This window comes from Equus quagga, chromosome 3 (assembly GCF_021613505.1).
Source record: "Equus quagga isolate Etosha38 chromosome 3, UCLA_HA_Equagga_1.0, whole genome shotgun sequence".
Lineage (NCBI taxonomy): Eukaryota > Metazoa > Chordata > Mammalia > Perissodactyla > Equidae > Equus > Equus quagga.
The window spans coordinates 38,303,454-38,326,515 of NC_060269.1; the positions used below are offsets into that span (position 1 = coordinate 38,303,454).

Genomic DNA, 23,062 nt, shown 5'->3' on the forward strand with positions numbered 1-23,062 from the left:
CCAAAAGGCAAGATACAGACCAGTGGGGAAATATTTGTAACTCAAACATGTAGTAAAAGACTTATGTACAGAAGCTATAAAGAAACCTCAAAACTCAACAATAAGAAAACAACCAACCAAAAATAAAAAACTTGGGGGGGGGGGGCGGGATTTGAACACACACTTCACAAAAGAAGATACAAAAATGGCCAAGAAGCAATGAAAAGATGCTCAGAATCTCTACACATTACAATAATGGAAATTAAAACCAAAATGAGATACTGCTGCCAACTCAAATGTCTAATATTAAAAAAGACTGGCAATACCAGGTTTTAACGAAAATGCAGAGCAAGCAGAAAGCTCATATGCTGCTTGTAAAAACGTAACATTGTACAACCACCTTGGAAAAGAGGTTGGCAATTTCAGTTGCCTAACCACTTAGTAATTCCACTCTTACATATTTATGAAATAAAAATGTGTCTACACAAAGATCTGTACACCAAGATTCATAGTAGCTTGTTCATAATAGCCAAAAACCAGAAACAGCCCAAATGTCCATCAATAGATAAACGAATTAAAAAATTGTGGTATTAAAAGGGCATCATCATGATGGCGGCAGGAGAGGATTCTTTTGTCTCTCCCCTTCAACCTATAATAAATAAAACATCCATAATCCAACAAAGGCTACATTGTGCAACACACCAAGACACAGTAAAGATCCACACATCAGCAGCAGTGGAGGCAGAACCCCATGATCCCAGGCCCTGGCCTCAGCTTGGAACCTGGCAGCAGTAGCAGAGGTGTGCACAGGATTCCTACATCCCAAGTGCAGGGGCACCTGTGAACACAAGCTAACAGGCAAGAGCTGAGATGGTGCCCCACAAACCCAGCTCCCTCCATACCATTTCCCCGTTTCCCCACCTTGGCTTGTGACCCAAGTAATCCCGGACAAGGGAACCCTCATACACTGCTGGTAAAAATGCAAACTAGTGCAACTACTATGGAAAACACTATAGAGATTCCTCAAAAAACTAAAAATAGAACTACCATATGACCCAGCTATCCCACTACTGAGTATCTACCCAAACAACTTGAAATCAACAATCCAAAGGAACATATGAACCCCTATGTTCAATGCAGCATTATTCAAAGTAGCCAAGACATGGAAACAATCCAAGTGCCCATTGACCGATGACTGGATGAAGAAAATGTGGTGTATATATACAATGGAATACCACTCAGCCATAAAAAGACAAAATCATCCCATTTGCAACAACATGGACAGACCTAGAGGGTATTCTGTTAAGTGAAATAAGCCAGACTGAGAAAGACAAACACCATATGATTTCACTCATATGTGGAATATAAACAAACACATGATTCAGTGGTTACCAGGGGAAGGGGGGTGGAGGGGTGGGCACAGGGGGTGAAGGGGCGTGCTTATGTGGTGACAGACATGGAATAATGTACACCTGAAATTTCACAAAGATGTTAACTATTATGAACTGAATAAAAAGATTTTTTTAAGGTAAAAGGGAAAAAAGCATCAAAAATAACTATAACCACTTCAATTTGGTAACAAACTCACAACACAAAAAGGGTAATTTGTGTCAACAAAAACATAGAAGGGGAAGAAGAAAAGGACAGAACCTGTATAAGCAAATGAAGGTAAGAGGCAATCAGCAGAAAAAGGACTACCTTAGCTATGAGAACGTTTACACAAACCACATGTTAACGACAAAACTTCAGAATAGAATCACAAAACATAAAGAAAGAGGAAACTGAGAAACATACAGATCAATGGAACAGAATTAAGACCCTAGAAATAAACCCATACAGTCATGGACAGCTAAGTTTCAACAAAAAAGGCAAGAATATACAATGGAGAAAAGAAAGTCTCTTCAACAAACGGTGTTCGGAAAACTAGACAGCCACATACAAAACAATGAAAGTAGACCACTATCTTATACCCTACACAAAAATTAACTCAAAATGGATTAAAGGCTTGAATGTAAGACCTGAAACCATAAAACTCCTAGAAAAAAACATAGGCAGTACACTCTTGACATGGGTCTTAGCAGTATCTTTTGAATATCGTGTCTCCTCAGGCAAGAGAAAGAAAAGAAAAAATAAACAAATGGAGCTACATCAAACTAAAAAGCTTCTTCACAGCAAAGGAAACTATGAACAAAATGAAAAGACAACCTACTGAATGGGAGAAGATATTTGCAAATCATACATCCAAATAAGGGGTTAATATCCAAAACATACAAAGAACTTATACAACTCAAAAACAACAACAAAAAACAATTAAATTAAAAATGAGCAGAGGATCTGAACATTTTTGCAGAGAGGATATTATACAGATGGCCAAAAGGCACATGAAAAAATGTTCAACATCACTAAGTATTAGGGAAATGCAAATCAAAACTACAATGAGCAAAAAAAAAAAAACCTACAATGAGCTATCACCTCACGTCCATCAGAATGACTATTATTAAAAAGACAAGAAATAACAAGTGTTGGAGAGGATGTCGAGAAAGAGGAACCCTCATATACTAGTGGTGGGAATGTAAATTGGTGCAACCACTAAAGAAAACAGTACGGAGATTTCACAAAAAATTAAAAATAGAACTACAGTATGATCCAGCTATTCCACTTCTGGGTATTTATCCAAAGAACACAAAAACACTAATTCAAAAAGATACATGCACCCCTATGTTCACTGCAGCATTCTTCACAACAGCCAAGACTTGGAAACAACCTGACCTCGAGGGTATTATGATAAGCAAACTAAGTCAGACAGGGAAAGACAAATACCATACAATTTCACTCATGTGTGGAAGATAAACAAACACAGATACAGAGAATAGATTCATGGTGTCCAGGAAGGAAGAGGAGGTAGAGGGAGAGCATCATGGATAAAGGGGCTCGTGTCTACAGTAATGGATGGCCATTAGACTTTTGGTGGGGAACATAATGTAAGTCTATACAGAGGATGAATATAACGATGTACACCTAAAATTTATACAATGTTATAAATCAATGTTTGTATTTTAACAATTTAGTAGTCATTTGAAAAAATTAATGCACAAGTTGAAAGAAAAACAATAACGTTTCCTTCCTTATTATATTAGCAAAATTATTTACTAAAGGGATGGAGACACACCTTGGGCACTGTACAAATTCTCAAACTCTGCAGTCAGATTTCATACCTCATCCTCATTTCCTGTTCCACATTGCTTTTCACATGGTATTTGCTCTTTACCACAGCAACTATTGAAAACTTAGCTATGCAAAGATATGACATCATCAAAAGAAATGCAGCACGAACTAAAGTTGAAATTTGAGCTAGCAGTTTGCACCGTGCCCCACATACGACAAGTACACTGTGTTTCCCTCAAAAATTTAAAGTAGCCTTTGGAATCTTGAGATTTCCATGCAGTGCCCCCTGGGTACTCTGACACACAGTTTGGTAACCCAAGGTAAGTTGCCCCATGCATCACCCACTTTTAAATCAAGATCAACTAACAATAGTTAACCAGTGAACAGCAAGTAAATTACCTTGTATCCCAGGCCCAACTGATAAATAGCAAAAATCTGAGCTGCATTAAGTGCTTCACTAAATAGGTAAACTGCAGTCATCTGACCACAGAATACTCTATTAGCATCTGCTGTTTCTGATGAGCCCAGGAAACATTTATCAAAGGTCTGTAAAAGAAAACAGAAGATTTTACTAGAGAAAAACAAAAAATTATCTCCTTCAAAAATAACAACAACTTCTATTGGTATAAATGTTTTGTCCATTCTAAACTACAATCTGAAGAGTTTAAAATAATTCATTTAGCATTTCACTTCATTCATTCCTATCCGGTGTAGCAATCCAGAAAGACATCACAGAAAAGGAGATAAGTTTTCCAAACTACAAAAACAAAATTTGATGACAAACTGGAGGCAGGAAATAGAGAAATCATTATGGACTGTGAAGGTTCACACTTGGGCAACCAAAGAACCAGACAGAAGAGCATAATTTGGAGGAAGAAGGAAAATCACAAGGTTGAAACATAATGAATCTACCTTTTCTGTGAGCTGGTATGGATGGAGCTAACATGGATGAAGAAGCAACTGCCAACAGAGTTCTGTAAGTTTGATGAGAAGTGAAAACTATAGAGATAGGTTTTCTGCAGACATCAAGATATAGATAATGGGTGAAGTTGTGGGAGTAGACATAATCTCTCCAAAGGAATATGTAAATCCAGAAAAGCAGGTGTATGTTTTTCTTCTAACATAAAATCTTAACATCCAGGTTGCAAAGATCACATTTTAAAAACCCATGTGTACAACCAAGGGGGAAAGTAAAGTTCTTCTCATCTCTTTAAAAGTATCATTTTATACCACAAAACCATTAGAAAGAATGTTGAAAAATATGTATGTATTAACAATAGGAAATACTAAAAAGTTGTTAACACTTGGGTTCGGAAGACATACCATCTAGGTCAAATCACTACTTCATATGTTGCTGATCTTGGCAAGTTATTTAACCTTTCTGTGCTTCAGTCTCAGCTATAAAATGGAGATTATAATAGTACTTATCTTGCAAGATTAGGGCTTTTAGAAAATAAAGGTATTTATTAAAATGTCTGGAATACAAAGAAGCACTCAATAAAGGTTAATGTAAGAAAACACAGGTTAAAAAACAATACACATATCTGATCTCATTTTTGTATTAAAAAAATAATGGGAGCTAACCTCTATTGAGCCTTTATTCTGTACAAGGCACTCTGGTAATGGATTTTTGAACAGCATCTCATTTAGTCATCACATTAACCTTCTGAGACAGGTACTACTGTATACCCATTTTTAGGTGAGAAAACTTAGGCCTAATAGATTAAGTAAGGTTATATAGTCAATTAGTGACAGAGCTGAGATTCAGTCTACCCTTTACAATAACTTCAGCTCTTAAAGTTAGCATTACACAATATGTAAATATGTATAGCATAGGATATGGAAGGAGTTAAGGGTGAATGGGTGGTACGTTTTGAATTCATTTTCCTGATCTGTATTTTTCAAGGTTTCTATTAAACAACATAATTAGAGGGCTGGCCCTGTGGCCAAGTAGTTAAGTTCACACACTCCGCTTTGGCGGCCCAGGGTTTGCATCCTGGGCGCAGACATGGCACCGCTCACTAGGCCATGCTGAGGTGGTGTCCCACATGCCACAACTAGAAGGACTCAGAACTAAAATATGTACTGGGGAATCTGGGGAGAAAAAGCAGGAAAAAAAAAAAGATTGGCAACAATTGTTAGCTCAGGTGCCAATCTTAGGGAAAAAAATGTAATTAGAGGGAGAAAAAGAACATTTGAATTTAATTCTAACCTATGGATCTCTTTTTCAATCCTGAAAACATTATAACATCATAATTTCTATAGTGGGTATGAATTATATGCAAAATTTACAAGAATGCATCATCTAACTCATTCATAAAAATGATCAGAACCCTGTATTAGAGCTTCCAAGTTTAATTTGATCAATGAACCAATGACACAAATACTTCAAATATATACCCACTGTTACCTATAAATCCTGATCTCAACCCTATCCAGAATAATTTGACAACAAGGACTGAGTAATATCTCATGTAATACATTAACATAGTTCTACACATTTAATATATTAAGATGCTAGCCAAACTACAACTATAAAAATATGCCAGTGTGGTATTCTAAAATTTATATTCAATGTAAAATATATTTTTCTTATTTTAAAAGTTCATGATTGTGAAATAATTTTTTTGTTATATCTTTAAACTACTTACATCACTGGTGTTGACAAACCATGTTATCTCTCCATAGGAAGCTAGCTCACCATTCACATAACATCGTAGCTCACTGTTCTTCCATCGGTTATAAATGTGCACTATAGTTACCATATACCACTGAAAAAGCAAAAACCATTAAAAAAAAAAAAAAGATAATACCCAATCCAACTCAGCCACATTGACAACCACAAGTAAAAATTAAATAATAAATTACAATTAAATCTAAAAATAAAATAAGACTACCTTGACCAAACTCAATATTCAACCTCTAGAACAATATTTATTCAGGGGAACACTCAATGGATAAGAATTTAATTGTGAAATTATTTTTCCAAGTTTTTCTTATGAAAATTTTAAAATATACTCCAAAAAACTAAAAAGTTTAGTATAAATACCCTCTTGCCCACCACCTAGATTTCACAATTATCAACATTTTGCCATATTTGCTTTATCTAGCTATTTCCCTACTATATATGTATATAAACCATTTATTAATCTCTAAATTTTAAACTACAAAAGAAAACATACTACTACTACTACTATAAGTACTACTAAAATAATTGCCATTGATATTTTCCCCTTGTATTTCTCTTAAACTCTATAAATAACTAAATATCCACTCTTTTTATTATCCAAATCAGAGAGGTTAATAATTGTCCAGCAATTTACACTTCATTTTCTGAAACAGTATAAAAAGAGTTGTGATTTGCCATATATTATGTCAATAACATTAAAACAAAGCATTTGAAGGCTGGCTTGTTAACATAACTATGACTCAATAAGATCACATACCTTTTGTGGCTTGAAATCAAATTTCACACAATGTTGAAAGCCTTTTCCTTTTGACTTTATTGATGTTATAATCAAACAGCCCCCAACAAAGTGAGCAGAATAACCAAGACCTTTGCTGGTTCTGAAACTATAGAATAAGTTTTCATTTTACCTCTAAATATTCTTCTCATTTTCAAAGTAAGGTAATAACACTAAGTTACAGAACTACATACCAATATAAATATGGTTTATCCTTATCCACATTGATGTTATTTACAGGATCCATTCTAAGCCAGGTATGAAACGTAAAACCATTCTGGTATGGCCATTTGGCTATAGGAGGTAATGCAATAGCCTAAAGGAAAAAACTTTGAGTTATTGACTCACATGAAAAACTTTATTATTAGAATCATGAAAATGAGACTTTAAAATGCTATAAATATATTTCTACTACATATTATTCTGCAATGATTAAAATGTCTAGAAATCATCTCTTTATCTCGAGGAAGACTTTTAATAAGTTCTAAATTTTCCAAAATACAAAGTAATGATGTTAATTTAATTAAATGATAGAAACAGCCCACGTGACCTGCTGGACACACTAATTTTGTTTGCTTCATTTCTTATAATGAACATATCCAAAGAGATTCCAATTCCACTTTGGCAGCCCAGAGTTCGCAGGTTTAGATCCTGGGCACAGACCCGTACGTTGCTCAAGTCATGCTGAGATGGTGTCCCACATATAAAATAGAGGAAGATCAGCATAGACGTTAGCTCAGCAACAATCTTCCTCAAGCAAAAAGTGGAAGATTGGCAACAGATGTTAGCCCAGGGCCAACCTTCCTCACCAAAAAAGAAAAAGGAAAGCACAATGAGATGCCACTTCACATCCACTAGGATGACTATAATAAAAAATACAGACATTAACAAGTGTTGGCAAGCATGTGGAGAAATTGGAACCCTCATAAATGCTGGCAGGATTGTAAAATGATACAGCCACTTTGGCAAATAACCTGGAACTTTCTCAAATGGTTAAACAGACAATGTGACCCAGCAATTCCACCCCTAGGTACATACATAAGAGAGATGAAAACATATGCCCACACAAAAATTTGTACACAAAAGCCCATAGCAGCATTCCCAGAAAGTGGAATCAACTCAAATATCTACTAACGATTAAAAACATATGTCCACACAAAAACTTATACATAAAAGCTCACAGCAGCATTCTCAAAAAGCGAAATCAACTCAAATATCCACTAATTAATGAAAGATTAAACAAAACGTGGTATATTCTTACATGACTCTTACATTAGATTATTCTTACATTATTCTTACATTAGAATATTAGTTAGGCATAAAAAGGAATGAAGCACTAATACATGCTACAATATGGATGGACCTTGAAAACAGCATGCTAAGTGAAAAAAGCCATCACAAAAGACCGGATATTGTATGATTCCATTTGTATGAACTGTCCAGAATAGACAAATCCATAGAGACAGAAAGCAGAGTAGTGGTTGCCTAGGCCTGGAAGGTTGGGGGTAAATGGGCAGCAACTGCTAATGAGTGAAGGGTTTCTTCTGAGAGTGATGAAAATGTTCTAAAATTGACAGTGATGATGGTTGCACAACTCTGTGAACACACTAAACCATTCAAGTGTACATTTTAAATGAGTGAAATGTATGGTATGTGGAGTATAACTCAATAAAGCTATTAAAAGATCATACTACACAAGCTTTTATTATAACTTTCATATGCATTTATGTATATATATCATATACCCACATACACTCTTTTATATGTATAAGATAGTCCATAAAACATGAAAAAATCATTAAGCCAAATTTATGTAATCATACTACTGAGACTTCAAGAAACTGATTTAAAATGAAATGTTGCACTATTAAAAACATTAAAGAATACATATTCATTGTATATCTATGTTCTCTCTCACCAAAAAACAACAGTAGAAGATGTGAAAGCTTTGTAAAAATAATTTACCATGCATACTTTAACGTCCCTCTAAAACCTATCTTTAAGGAATGAGTCACTGAGTATATTTAAAACATCTGTTCTCTAAAAGTTCCAAAAGCTGCTTAGCTGAACAGCCCCACTTTCAAGATCCGTGCAAGTAAGTGGAATGGACACACTACAATACAATCTCAGAGAACTATAAATAATAAAATGATAACATGCATTAAAAAAAGGTTAATCCATAAGAATACTTTTTTTTATGTTAGACACTAATGATAAGCTCAATACCAACAGAGTAAAGTATTCTGGAAAGCTTCAAATCTAAAATGCTTACTAAGGAAAAATTATAAAGGAAAAACAACATGAGCAATAAAACTTTCCAAAGAAAGCTGTGTATTGTGTGCAAAACATTCAAATATCACAAATGTCCTTTTAAAATACTCTTTCCTTTCGGCGACTATTGCCTGGCTACATACAGTCTAACAAGCAAATAAGATATTATAAGAACCAAAGTAAAAAATGAATAAAAGGTAAGCTCAGAAAAAAAACAAGCTGGAATATCTTCAAAAAAATGTTTGAGGACTGGGCCGGTGGCACAGTGATTAAGTTCGCATGCTCCGCTTCAGGAGCCCAGGGTTCATAGGTTCGGATCCCGGGTGTGGACCTACACACTGTTCATCAAGCCATGCTGTGGCAGCATCCCAAATACAAAACAGAGGAAGGCTGGCATAGATGTTAGCTCAGCAACAATCTTCCTCAAGCAAAAAGAGGAAGATTGGCAACAGATGTTAGCTCACAGCCAATCTTCCTCACAAAAACAAGTTCACTTGTAACATGAAGACCAGTGTAATAATGAGGAGGTAAAAACACTTCCATAAAAAACATATACGTATTATATAATGTACTCCTATAAAATTTTGAAACAGTAGAGATATTATTACCATATACAATTGTCTTATTTATAAACTGATTACAGCTTATAAGAACGCTGAGACTAATATAATATGGAAACTCACAGTCAGGAAAACTTGCCTAGAAAGTCTCAAAAGAGTTACTCTCATTCTATACACCAGGAGCAAAAGAAACATAAATAGGGAAACGCAAGCCTAAAGAAAGATGTTCAAAAAGAATAAAACTGTTACACACAAATATTTGAGAACACAGAGACAAATTCATAAGACAATATGCTTATGTTCAAAAGAATTGGGTTCTAACTCCCTTACTGCCCCAAGGTGTGAGTGGGTAGCTTTCTTAACTTCTTTGAGTTTCTATTTCTTCACCTCTAAAACAGTTAGGAAAAGTAACGTGCACAATTGATGTAAAGGTTAAGTTAGGCTGTGCAAAGAAGTTTCTACCTAACACAGAACCTGTCAGGGGTGTTTAGAGGACTGTACTTGCAAGAGGCAAAGGAGAGAAGAACTCCAAGTGACTTCCTCATTACGAGTTACTTACTGCAGCACTCTTTCCTGGAAAGTTGAAAAAGGCATCAGGACCATACTTCTGCGGCACATGCTTTAGCACAGATAGCAACTTCCCAGCATGTGGAGGCTATAAAAATAATTAACAACTCATTAACCACACTAGTCACCATAAAACAAAAATAACCTATTTTTAATACAGTCATACTTCAATATACCCGAGAATAAAAGAATAATGCTATAAGCTAAAAAGCATATAAAATAACCAAAGAAAGGTTATTTTCAACTATCTTAAATAAACAAGGCACTTTATGCGATTTTTTGGTAATACCGGGACATATGAGGTGTTTGATAAATATGAGCCAATATCATTTGACACTTGAAACTCTTCTCCACACTGCAGGAAAAGTGAACTTTTAAAATTACAAACTACATCAACTCACCACCTATTCCTCTTTAGAATACTTTTTAATTTTACAAATAAATAATGCTTACTATGTTCCACTGTTAAAGGCTTTTAAAAGACTTTAAGAAGAAGAAAATATTTTAACCTTCCAACCACGTGAGGGATTATTATTATCCCATTTTATAGAGGAAGAATCTGAGACAGAGGAACATGTCCAAGGTCACACAAGTATCAAGTGGCAAGGATGGGATAAAAATTCAGTTTGACTCCAGAGTCCATGCTTTTAATCACTACACTTTCACTTTATTCTCTCTGTTCCCTATTTATTCACTTTATATTATTCTCTCTCTCCTGTAGCTTCCCATTGCCTTTAAAATGAAGACCAAAACCCCTAACAGATACTTTATCTACCTTGTTAGCCTCATTTTGTATCTCAATGTCCCCTTCGCTCTGCACTCCACCCACAATGCCTTCTCTGTCTTCTTCTCATAATAGGGCCTAAACACAAGCTATTCCTTGTGCTTAAAATGTTCTGACTAGGCCTGCTTCCCTTCCCCTCTTGACTGCAAAAATCTTACCCATCCTTTAGAGCTCATCTTAACGGTCACTGTCTCAGGGCAGTCTTCCCTAACATCTGAGACTGGATTAACCCTCCCTACTATATTTCATTGTACAATATACCTTTACTAGCATGTATAAAAGTTGTAACATTACATTTATTTGACTAATGCCTCTCTGACCCACAAGTCTCCTCTAATACAACAAACAACCAATAGCTAAAATGAAAAGTTCATTCACATTTACAAGGAAAAGCAAAGGAGAATCAGATATACGTTATCATTTTAATCAGTTTATAAGCAAATAAGATAAAGTGTAGCACATTCTTCTCTGTTAAAAGTTCAAAACAGTGTCAAACTACAAGTGAAATCACTGGCTTGCTTGCATCTTATTTGATAGCTGCTCTAAATTATCATTACTAACAGGCTAAAAGAGTTCAGCAATCTTTTACCTAAATGTTAACTTAAAAGCTTCATTCCTAAATGATAAAGAAATTTTCAATTAACCACACTGCTCAATTCTAAAAGTGTAATAACAAATAACTACAATCACACTGATTTTCTAAATTCAAAAATGAAATAACCAAAAATAACTCTGCAGTGAAAAATAAAAATGCAGTATTGTAGCATTTCCATCTACAGAAATCATTCCTTAAAATTTCCTTTTCTATAAACCAATCAACAAAAGAATACATTAACAAACACCTTCCTCCACAGACACTGCTAGGGGATTGTATACTGGGGTAGCCTTTCAGAAAATAATTTAGTAGTCATATTTCAAGACTCTTTAAAAATGCTTATGCCCATTGATACACTATTTCCATATGTAAAAATCTGTGCTAAAGTAATAATCAGAAAAGCAGATATAGATTTACATAGGGATATTCCACTGCACTGATGTGATAGTAAAAGCAACATAAATAAAATAAACGTCTGAGCAAGGCCTTGCTCTTATTTTATTAACAGTTCCTGATCTTTTTCCCTATATCCCCCAAACCTATTCCATTCTACTCCCAATCCCATAAGCAACTATATTAACACGTTTAATCTTTTTATATGTGTTCCTTCGAAAATATGTTTTTATGCGATTGTACCTATAATTTAAATGATGGGTTTAAATGATGGGTTGGGTTAGACATATCATTCCGTTTCTCACTTTTTTCCTGCTTTTTGCATCTATTCATATTACTCTATGCACTGATTCTAAGCACTAAACAATAATCTATTCTATGCATCTAACAAATTTTACTTATCTACTCTCCTAACGATAAACACCTATGTAGACAATGCGCTGCCACCAAAAATAATGCTTCAGTGAACATCCTTGTGTGTATTTCCTTTCGGAACTATGTGAGAATTTCTTGGAACATGCACTCAGGAGCAAATTGCTAAGTCATTGGATATGGGTATAATTTATGAGACTATGTAGTGCTAGATTACTCTTGAGGTTGGCTCAACTGGTGTTCATTCCAACCAATAGCTCTCAGGTTTAAAATAACGCTATTCCCCCACTTATACTTGCTATTAGCCAACTTTATAATCCTTGATACCAATAGATATAAGGTGACATATCACTATTGTTTTAATTTGAACAACTCTAATTATTAGTGACTTTGTGTTTATTTGATTGTGGGGTTTCTATCTTTGTAAATATCTGTTCATATGCTTTGCTACTTTCTTATAGTTTTATATATTCACCAATATAACAAAAAAATGCTAGTTATATATTCAGAATAAATTATTTGAATATAAATCAAAACCAAAATCAAACCAGTATACTTCCTCTTCTGAACATGACAGTAACAGAACTCAGCCTTTCCAACTCACCAAAAACAACCATAAAACTAAACAAGATGTATGAAACAAAAAACTGTTTTCAGACATGGAAGAAGAGGTAGCTCAAGACTGTGATCCTTGAGACAGGGAAACAAAATAAACCATGAGATTACCCAGACTTTCTGTCTGGAGTCAATTTCCATATCACTGCACAAGGAGAAGGAAACCCAACAGAACTTGAAGGTCTCACTGAGTTGATGAGGCAGAAATTGGAGTATGGGTAGTCTGAGGCGGACAAAAGCTTTAGGACAGAGTACTACAGAAGAAGGGGCTAAACAGACAAGAAACTCCAGAAATCTGCATTGACTCATTGATTTAATACCAAACTGTTCATTTCTACCTTAAAATTCAACAAGGTGGGGCCAAGATATTGACAGCTATAAATTAAAGAACCCCCACAGCTAATATAGTTGTGGGAATCATAAATAATTCCCACAGGAACTGTCTGAGACCCTATTAAGCCCTGGAGAGACCACAGTCTTACCCTACCTCTTGCCACATGTCTGAGACTTAGGGTCATTCACAGAGACCCTAGAAAAGTCACACCTGAACAATAACACTAAATAGCCCTAGAGTAACAGCCAATCTAGACCTGACCAAAAAAAACTTTAAAACTAGCCTGAAAGGATAAAGTTGATCCACAAGTAACTTATCTGCCTGAAAAAAACACCCTAACAATCTTAAAAGGAATAGGACAAGATCAAGCACTCAACAAAGAATAATTCACTATGTCTAATATCACTATGTCTAAAGTCACTAGCATAAGAAGCAGAAAAACGTGACCTATAAGCAGAAGAAATTAGTAAGTAAAAATCTGATCTACGAAATGAGAGAGATGATAGAATTAATAGACAATAACATTAAAGCAACTATGATAAATATGCTAAATATTCCCAATGATTTAAAGGAAAACATGAACATAACATGGAAAATGGAAGATATTAAAAAGAACCAAATACAATTTACAGAAATAAAAAACATATGAAATCTGAAATTTTTAATGGATGGAATTAACACACTGCAGAAGAAAAGATCCGTTGCCTTAAGAATATAGAAATAAAAGCAATCTAAAATGAAGCACAAAGAGAAAAAAGACTGGAAAAAAAGTGAACAGATCTCAGTGACCCATGGGACAATATCAAGAGGGCTAACATACATGTAATTGGAGTTACAGAAAGGGGACAAGAGGAGCAAGGAAGGACAAGAAAATGATATTTGAAGAAATAATTAACAAAATGTTTCCAAATTTGATGAAAATTATATTATAAACCCACAGATGCATGAACTCTAATAAGGATAAACACAAGGTAAACCACACCAAGAAACATAATAAAACTGCTGAAAATCAATGATAAAATCATAAAAGCACCCAGAGAACTACAGTTTGATACAAAGAAGCTAAAGAGTCTAACCATTTTAACACAATAAATTAGAATGTATAATTGCAGAGCACAAATTTGGTAATACTTAGAGCTAGATTAAGGATCAGCTGGCTGAGAGCTGCTGTGGGCAATGATCTCTAAAATAAGCCTAAAAATGCAACAAAAATGGAGGAAATATTTACTAGTATTCCTCTAAGGGATAAGTAACTAAGTGGTAGGAAGAAACAGTTTGATAAGGCGCTGTTTGATAAGGAGTTCAAAATAAGTTGACCACCACTACCATCCACTGCAAAGAACCACTAAATTGCATCTAAGGAGGGTGGATCCAATTAACTGCAGAGCTTTTGTTCACTGATGGCATTATTCAAATTTAAGGGCCACAGCTAAACTACTCAGATGAACAGAAAGAGAAGCCACCTAACACTTATTTCTCTGTCCTTATCTTTTTCCTCGAATAATTGTTAAATACATACTTGAGGAACAACAATTTAAAGAAGGACCAAATTATTAGGCTGCCTGGAACACCCAGTTCTCTTTGTCCCCACCTCTGTCAGGTCATGGCAAAAGTAGCTGTACAGATCTAAATGCTACTTTAATTGATCTCTTCCCCTCTATCAGACGTTTACCCCTGTGTAATAATATCAGTTACTTAGATGGCCACTAATATGTTTGGGGAGAAGGATAGTTTCAAATACCAAAGAGTATTTAGGCTTTTTTACCCATTGTCCTTTATCTCCGTGAAGTTTACTGAAGAATAGCTTTAGTTCTCGAACTGTCAAATTATAGCTAGCCAGCACTCCCAACATGTCAACTAAAAGATCTGAAAAGAAAGAAAACAATAAAATAATTAAGCTATTTATATTTCTTGAAGGATTAAAATACATTGTGCTTACTTCAGAGTTTGGACCATAAAGTTCTAGGTACATGTTAGATGCTCAAATATTTCTTAATATTACTAAATAAGAAAAATACTGTATTTAAGAATAAAACTTTATTTCTTCACATCCATTATACTACAGGAAAAGTCATACCTGCTATCATATTGTCAACTTTTTCAATCTTCTCAAGCACTTTTTCAACAAGGCCTACTTCAGTGCAGACTTGAAGATTTCGTATGCTTTTCTTCAGAATGGCTGTAAACATGCTCCAGACTTCTGCTTGGCAAGTAACATCACATTTTTCTAGTAGGTCCACCATGCAGATGATACTTTCACCTTCTTGGATGATGAAATTCATTTCCAAATCAAACTGCCCTCCTACCAACTTCCAAGGGGGCAGTAAGGGGAGAAACATTAAAAGCATTAGTATTTCTTCAATATAACTGGAGCACACTCCTAAGCTTTAGATTGGCAATAACTACTCATATAATTCTTCTCTACCCCCTCCAACAAAAAAAAGGTCTTTAAAAAAACACACACACAGCTCTAAAAAATAAAGCTTCTAAGGAAATCTTCAAGTTAAGATAGCACAAAGTCAAGCAAGACAGAATATAAAAACGGAAATATTTTTCAACAAAAACAAATATAGGATGTCTTAGGTAAATCACTACCTACTGCCCTGTTACTCATAAAGATCTAACTTAGCTCAATAATTGTTTCTAATCCAATATTTCATTTATGAATTATGAACTCTCTGAACTACTCACAACCTAAAGGTCCTTTGCTCCCTAAACAAGCTATGAGCTCACAGCAAAAATAAAAAGCTCTTTGAAAAAGACTGAGTGGACACAAAACTTGGAGTTCATAGTATTTGTCAAATTCCTGGTTTATTATCCCTATCCATTTTGATCCTTCTCCTTCTCTGTCAATAATCAGGATAACTTAAACATAATTAGTCACACACCCAAAGTCAGTAATCAAGAAAATTTCATTGGTATTACTATCAGAAAATCCATCCAAAGAAAGCTGTACTGACCTACCTACACCTTGCCATCTCAGCCACAGCGTCCTCCTACAGGGGAAAGGTTTTTAAATTTTAACAAATCCCAATTGCGTAAAGGAATTAAAATATTTTTATAATTACCTTTGCAGAGCTATCCTTTTTAACTAGATTTTTAAAAGATTTATGTCAGAAATAGTTACATACATGATTCACCTACACTCCTGTCCTGAATAATTCTTAGTTTTTCATTATGCATTCCTAAACCCAAAAGGTGAGCAAGAATTAGGAGAAGTGAACTTTACAAAACAAAATCCAATAGCTCATAAAAGAAAAGACATGAAAAGCAAGGAGGAGTCAGAATTAGGAAATCAAAACTCCTTGCAGCCAGAGGTTGACACACGTTCCAGGTTCTGCAAAGACGTACACTGGCATGAGAAAGAAAAAATGGAAAAACGAACAACATGAGGGAGTATCTGCATGCAGGGAGAAAAGAATTCCTGGCAAGCACAGTGGTAAAGGGATCTGGTTCTTCTAGGAAATCTCGGGCAGAAATTTCAGTGTACAATTCTTTGCATCATCAGTAACAAGCAGTAAGGAGAAGACAGTTGAGCATCTGCTAAAAGAGTCCCCTGACGTGACTGGACGGTTCTCCTAGCTACAATGTCCTGGCTATGAATTATACATGCTTGCTTCTCTAGTCCACAAAAAAATTCTGTAAGATACATAAGAATGCTAATATAGACTTGTTTATTTGTTTGTTGAATATTTGCTTGTTTTAACTTTTTATTCTGAAATAATTTCAAAAAGCACAAAGTTTAGAATTCCTGCATACCATTCACCAAGCTTCTCCAAATGTGAATATATTACATAATCATAGGACAATCATTAAAACCAGGAAATTAACATTGATACAATACTATTAACAAATCTACAGATCTTATTCAAATGTGACCACCTGTCACACCAATGTCCTTTTTCTGATCCCCTTAGTCTTCAAACTGAGACAATTGCATAGGCATTCTTGGACTGTCATGATTTTGACACTTTTAAAATGTATTTGCCAGTTATTTTATAGACTGTCTTCCAATCTGAACACTTCTTTGTGTTTAAATTCAGGTTACGCATTTTTGGTAAAAATACCCCAGAGGTGATATGTGTATTTCTCAGCGTTTCATTTCAGATGATACTTGATGTCAGTATGTCTCGCTATTGGTGAAGTTAGCTTTGATCACCTGTTTAAGGTGGTGTCTGTCAGATTTTCTCCATTTTAAAGTTACTATCTTTCATTTTTAAATTATTAAGCATCTTGTAGGAGAATACTTTGAGACTATACAAATATCTTGTTTCTCATACTTTTAAGCATCCATTGATGGACCTACAACTGCTATGACTGTGGCATTGCTACATGGTGGTTTTATAGTTCCATCATACTTTCTACATTTATTAATTGGAAAATACTTCCTTTGATAATAAAATACATCAATCACATCTGAAAAGCCAGCATCATGCTCAAATAGGAAAATTGAAATGATTCTCATGAAAGTCAGAAACAAGACTAGGACATACTATCATCACTATCATTTGATATTCTGGAGATCCAGAAGTCATATTTAGTCAAAAAGCAACAACATGTATAACTATCAGAATGGAGGGATTTAAACTACAATTATTCTCAAATGATATGATATATATCTCGAAAAACAAAGAGCTTCAACTAAAAACTTACTATAAATGAGGAAAGTATTTGGTAATGGAACTAGTGATACAGAAAACAACATGAATCAGCCTCAAAAAAAATTATGCTAAATAGAAGAAGCCAGACACAAATGGTTACCTTAACAACTAGAAATTTATTGTATAGATACATTTAGGTAATGATGTAAGATACAAGAACTTCATTTTAACATTTCTTGACTAGAAAATAGAAGAAACAATCCCCCGAAGAAAACATTATAATGTAATGGTTAGTAAACTATAACCTTAGTTAGTATAGGTTAGTATAACTATATAATAGAATAGGATGCAGCCATTGAAAAGAATGATACAGCTCCATTTGACATGAAAAGATCTCTAAAATACATTGTTTAGGTAAGAAAAATCACAGTGGAAAAAAGTGTGAATAGTAGGCTACAATTTGAGTGCAAAACACAAACATATGTAGAGATACCTAAGAATGACACAAAAAACTAGTGATTGCTTCTGAAAAGGTAACAGAGCATCTGGGAAAAGAGGGCAAAGAGAAAGTTTTTAGTATATACATTTTTGGACATCTTCTACACAGGTCTGAATAGGTCAAAAACCTAGTTGCAACTAACTTAAGAGACACTACCTTCACCTTAATATTACTTACATCAATCTTTCATTTTGATCTGTGTTTATTACCATCAGTAACCACCCTTCTAGGAAGCTATAGAATTAATTTTTGAAAGTAATTTCAAAAAAAAACCCCAAATATTTCACCAGCTTTTAAATTGAGTTTATACTATGAGAGCAGTATCCAGACAGGTGTTTTAAGTATTTCTCCATTGCTTTAAATATTATAAAATATATCTTTCAAGGAGAAAATTGATGGCAGAAATTGGTACATACAAATGTGTGGCATATTTGATATACTATATGTATGCATATCTATTATACCTAAAAAGCATGCACAGGGTCTACAGTATGTCATGTTAACCCTTTCTAATAGTTATTTGAAGCTGATCAACCTTCAAAACACAAATTTGTTTCCAATGACAGGGATCATAATCCAAGTCCAGGCATTGGCTAGTTATTATCTGAGCTGTAGTAATGGCTCTGCACTACAAAATGTAATCTTCCCAAATGTCACAGTAAGTTATGAATATCTGAGCAGCCTAATGCACTTTACTAGCCATGAAATGTGAAAATGTAATCTTATTACCTTTTTTATGGTTGTATTTTTTTGAATAATGTAGCCTGGAAACTGATGTATAGTCTTTTTCTGCATTTTAGCATGATTTGGTCTCCTTTGCTGTATAGAACATTTTTCAAAACTCTCCATTTCAACATATTTTAGTCTTGGCCTGAACTTCATAAACAATTTTTATAGCAACCTTCAGGGTGGCATAACATGCTTTCTATAGGTTATAGTTTAACATACAAGATTAAAGAAATATTAAAGCAGATTATTCAAAGAATTCAAAGAAACCTTCACAAGTTTTGTATTAGGACTTTAATAGGGCATGATGATTATTTTCTTATCAATGGTTATATTAATCAAACACTTTAAGCTGAAATTAATCACTAAACCTAAGTCATCTGTATTTTCAGAAAACCAAAAACACATATAGACCAAAAATAATTATCTTCTCCACAAGATCTATAAAACTGCAAAGACTGAAACACATAGGAAATTCTAACACATCAAAGTAGAGCTAAGTTTTCCTTTGAAACTTGCTAAATTTTTCCTCAAAGATGCAGCAGGGAATAAGGCATAGCAAATAAATTGGACAGAGTACAATCACAGCTTATGCCCCTAACTAGATACTGTCTATTTCTTGTGACAAATCACTTTTTTCTCTGGACCTGTCTATTCCTTTCTAAAACGAACTAAGTGAAGTGTAAGCTTGTTTTATTTATTTGCATTCCTCAAAACGTATTTACTTTTTTAAAGGGCCAATCTCAAGGTATTCAATTTATACCTAAGAATCCATTTCTAAGTGAATGCACCCTATACATGTTTACAGTCACCAGAAACTTAATTAAGAGGAAGAAGTTGGGGAAAAATTTCAAATTCTCAGACTGTAATCTCTCCCAATTTACATTTTCTTCTTCTTCCATAACAGTAAAGAGTTTCTAGTTTGGTTCATGGGACCCAGGCAAAGGATCTCACTTCACAGCTTTCCTTGAAGTTACCAGCCACTGGCAAGTTCCGACCAATGAGAACAGGTAATAATATATGCAACTTCTAGGTATTACTCTCAAAAGAAAGGAATGTGACTTCTCTTTGCAACTTTCCTCCTTCCTCTTAGAAAAGATGCAGAAATAATGGCAACAGCTAGAGTAGCCATCTTGGAATCTATGCTGTAAGTCTCATGTTGAAGATAACAGAGCAGAAAGATCTATGAATCCTGACAACTACAAAACTGCTTCAGTAGCCCTGAACCATTTCACTACCTAAATTCTCACCTAAAGGACAAATACACTTCTACCTTATTATTCTACCACTTCTACCACTGTTATTTAGGGCTTCTCTGTCACATCAGCTTATAAATCTATATCCTGACTACGTATATGATACTGCTATTAGTTGCATTTTCTCAGAAATTAAAAATATACATACTATCTCAAGTGACATATGTCCATTCCCGCCTCTTATACTATAGCAGGTGTTAACTCACGAAATTGCATATTTTGACCTACTTTTAAGAGATGGCAGTGTGCCCTAAGTTTAGAAACAGAAATCTGAGAGCAGCATATTCTCTCTGACTGTATTCTTACTAGATACCTAAATACCTGCTCTACACCACCACTATGCCAGACACTCCTTGTTATGAGCTGAACTGTATGCCCCCAAAATTCTTATGTTGAAGTCCTAACCCCCAGTACATCATTGTGTGACCTTGTCTGGAAACAAAGTTGTTTCAGATGTAATTTGTCAAGATAGGGCCATTAGGCCCTAATCCAATATGACTGGTGTCCTTCTTCTGTTAGTGTCCTCAAGTTGATTCCAACCAGTAGAGACCCAGCGTACAGCAGAGTGGAACCCTGCACAGTTTTTTTGCACCATCCTCTCACCTACCAGGGCTATATCAGACAATGTTCCACTGCTATGCACAGGGATTTCATAGCCAATTTTTCAGAAGTGGGTGGCCAGGTGCTTCTTCCTAGTCTGTCTTAGTCTAGAAGCTCCACAAAAACCTGTCCACCACGGGTGATCCTGCTGGTATTGGAAATACTGGTGACATAGCTTTCAGCATCACAGCAACATGCAGCCACCACAGTATGACAACCAACAGATGGATGCTGTGGTTCCCTGATCGGGAAAGAAAAGCTGGTCATGGCAGTGAGAGGGCCAAATCTTAACCACAAGATCACCAGGGCTGGCTCTGCATTTAACTTAGGTGACAAAAATTCATTTTGTGCCTTAGAAAAATTCTTTTTATCACAAAGTGATAAGTAAGTGCAATTAAACTGAATACACACACCACAAGTAAAAAGATGAATAGCAATTCTTGCTCCATGAAATATAATATCTCTGGATAAATAACAGTAGTTGCTTTATTACATTTGTCTAAATAATAAAATATTTCAAAAAGTTTTAGTGAAATAAATTATATAATAAGGTCAAGTTTTCACAGACAAAAATATCAGTGGATATTCTAGAGTCAAAAGAGTGAAGACTTCAGGTATTAAATTTATTCAAACAAAATAATGCAAGCTCTGATAAGTCAGAGGCAGGTTTTAAAGTCTAATAACAAACAAAACTGAACATATCTTGTGGTCTCTAATTGTGGTGAGAATTTATTGTAGTACATATTTTTTAAGTAAAAGAATAATATTCAGTACAATATACTAAATCTCTACTAACCAAAATGTTTGAAGAATAAAGTAGCTCCATTTATTGGTTTTATGATCACTTAAGAGCTTATCTGAAAATATTCCTATCTTAAATATTCTAGGCTAAAATATTTAAATATATAGTAACAGATGCCCAACTAGGAACCATCTTACATAAAATTTAAGATCATTTATGGCTAAAATAACCAAAACAAAAAATAACAAATGTTGGAGAGGTTGTGGAGAAAAAGGAACCCTCATACACTGCTGGTGGGAATGCAAACTGGTGCAGCAACTATGGAAAACAGTATGGAGATTCCTCAAAACATTAAAAATAGAAATGACATATGACCCAGCTATCCCACTACTGGGTATCTATGCAAAGAACCTGAAATCAGCAATTCAAAGAGACCCATGCACCCCTATATTCACTGCAGCATTATTCACAAGAGCCAAGACATGGAAGCAACCTAAGTGCCCACTGACTGATGATTGGATAAAGAAGATACGGTACACACACACACACACACACACACACACACACACAATGGAATACTACTCACCCATAAAAAAGGATAAAATTGTCCCATTCGCAACAACATGGATGGACCTTGAGGGTATTATGTTAAGCACAATAAGCTAGATAGAGAAAGACAACCTCTGTATGACTCCACTCATATGTGGAAGTTAAACATATGGACAAAAAGAACAGATTAGCAGTTACCAAGGTGGGGGGGGGGGGGCACAAAGGGTGAAGTGGTGCACCTACAATACAACCAACAAATAATAACGTACAACTGAAATTTCACAAGGTTGTAAACCATGATAACTTCAATAAAAAATAAAATAGAAAAAAAATTTAAGATCATTGAGCTGAGTGAATTTTGGTTTCAAATATATAAGAAATGAAAATGACTAATATTGGGAATATCTAGACAAAACTGAAAAGAAAGTATCAACAAAAAGAAAGCAATTGATATGGCAAGGGGACAGTTTTGGCAATAGAAGAGAAAAATGAAACCAAGAAAAAAGCATAGTCAGGCTTTAAAATCAAACTTTACATCTCTGTGTTGGGAAGAAGGTAGAGAAAAAATTCTAAGTAAGAAAGGCTACAGTACGAACTTTGGTAAGAAGTTATACTCTATAACCCTGGATACTGGAAGGTTCTTTTTTCGTCTCAAATAGCCAATCATGCTGAGGAACCCAGGAACCAAACCTGGGCCTCCAAAGAAGGAGGCACTGAACTTAACCACTAGGCCACAAGGTTCGCCCCATTGGTTAGGTTTGCTGCCTCTGCTTCAGCAGCCCAGAGTTCGCAGGTTTGGATCTCAGGCACAGGCCTACACACACTGTTCATCAAGTCTCACGGTGCTGGCATCCCACATACAAAATAGAGGAGGACTGGCATAGATGTTAGCTCAGAGTCAATCTTCCACATCAAAAAAAAAAAATTATCTAAAAATTACATACAGAAAAGCTCAGAAAATAAGATACAAAGATATATATTGCAGCACTG

The 23,062-nt window shown here is 34.8% G+C and overlaps 1 protein-coding gene across 4 annotated transcripts in view; it reads right to left on the reverse strand.

Moving 5' to 3' along the window:
• The window catches only part of LRBA (LPS responsive beige-like anchor protein), a 710,247-nt gene that overhangs the window by 605,893 nt on the left and 81,292 nt on the right, over window positions 1–23,062 (reverse strand). For all 4 annotated transcript variants that reach the window (XM_046655938.1, XM_046655936.1, XM_046655939.1 and 1 more), the window contains exons 3-9: window positions 15,177–15,408; window positions 14,865–14,965; window positions 9,999–10,094; window positions 6,803–6,924; window positions 6,591–6,717; window positions 5,796–5,915; window positions 3,544–3,690 (exon numbers count right to left, since the gene is read on the reverse strand). In XM_046655938.1, the coding sequence (XP_046511894.1) occupies window positions 3,544–3,690; window positions 5,796–5,915; window positions 6,591–6,717; window positions 6,803–6,924; window positions 9,999–10,094; window positions 14,865–14,965; window positions 15,177–15,408 (945 nt within the window). The remainder of the gene's footprint in view (window positions 1–3,543; window positions 3,691–5,795; window positions 5,916–6,590; window positions 6,718–6,802; window positions 6,925–9,998; window positions 10,095–14,864; window positions 14,966–15,176; window positions 15,409–23,062) is intronic.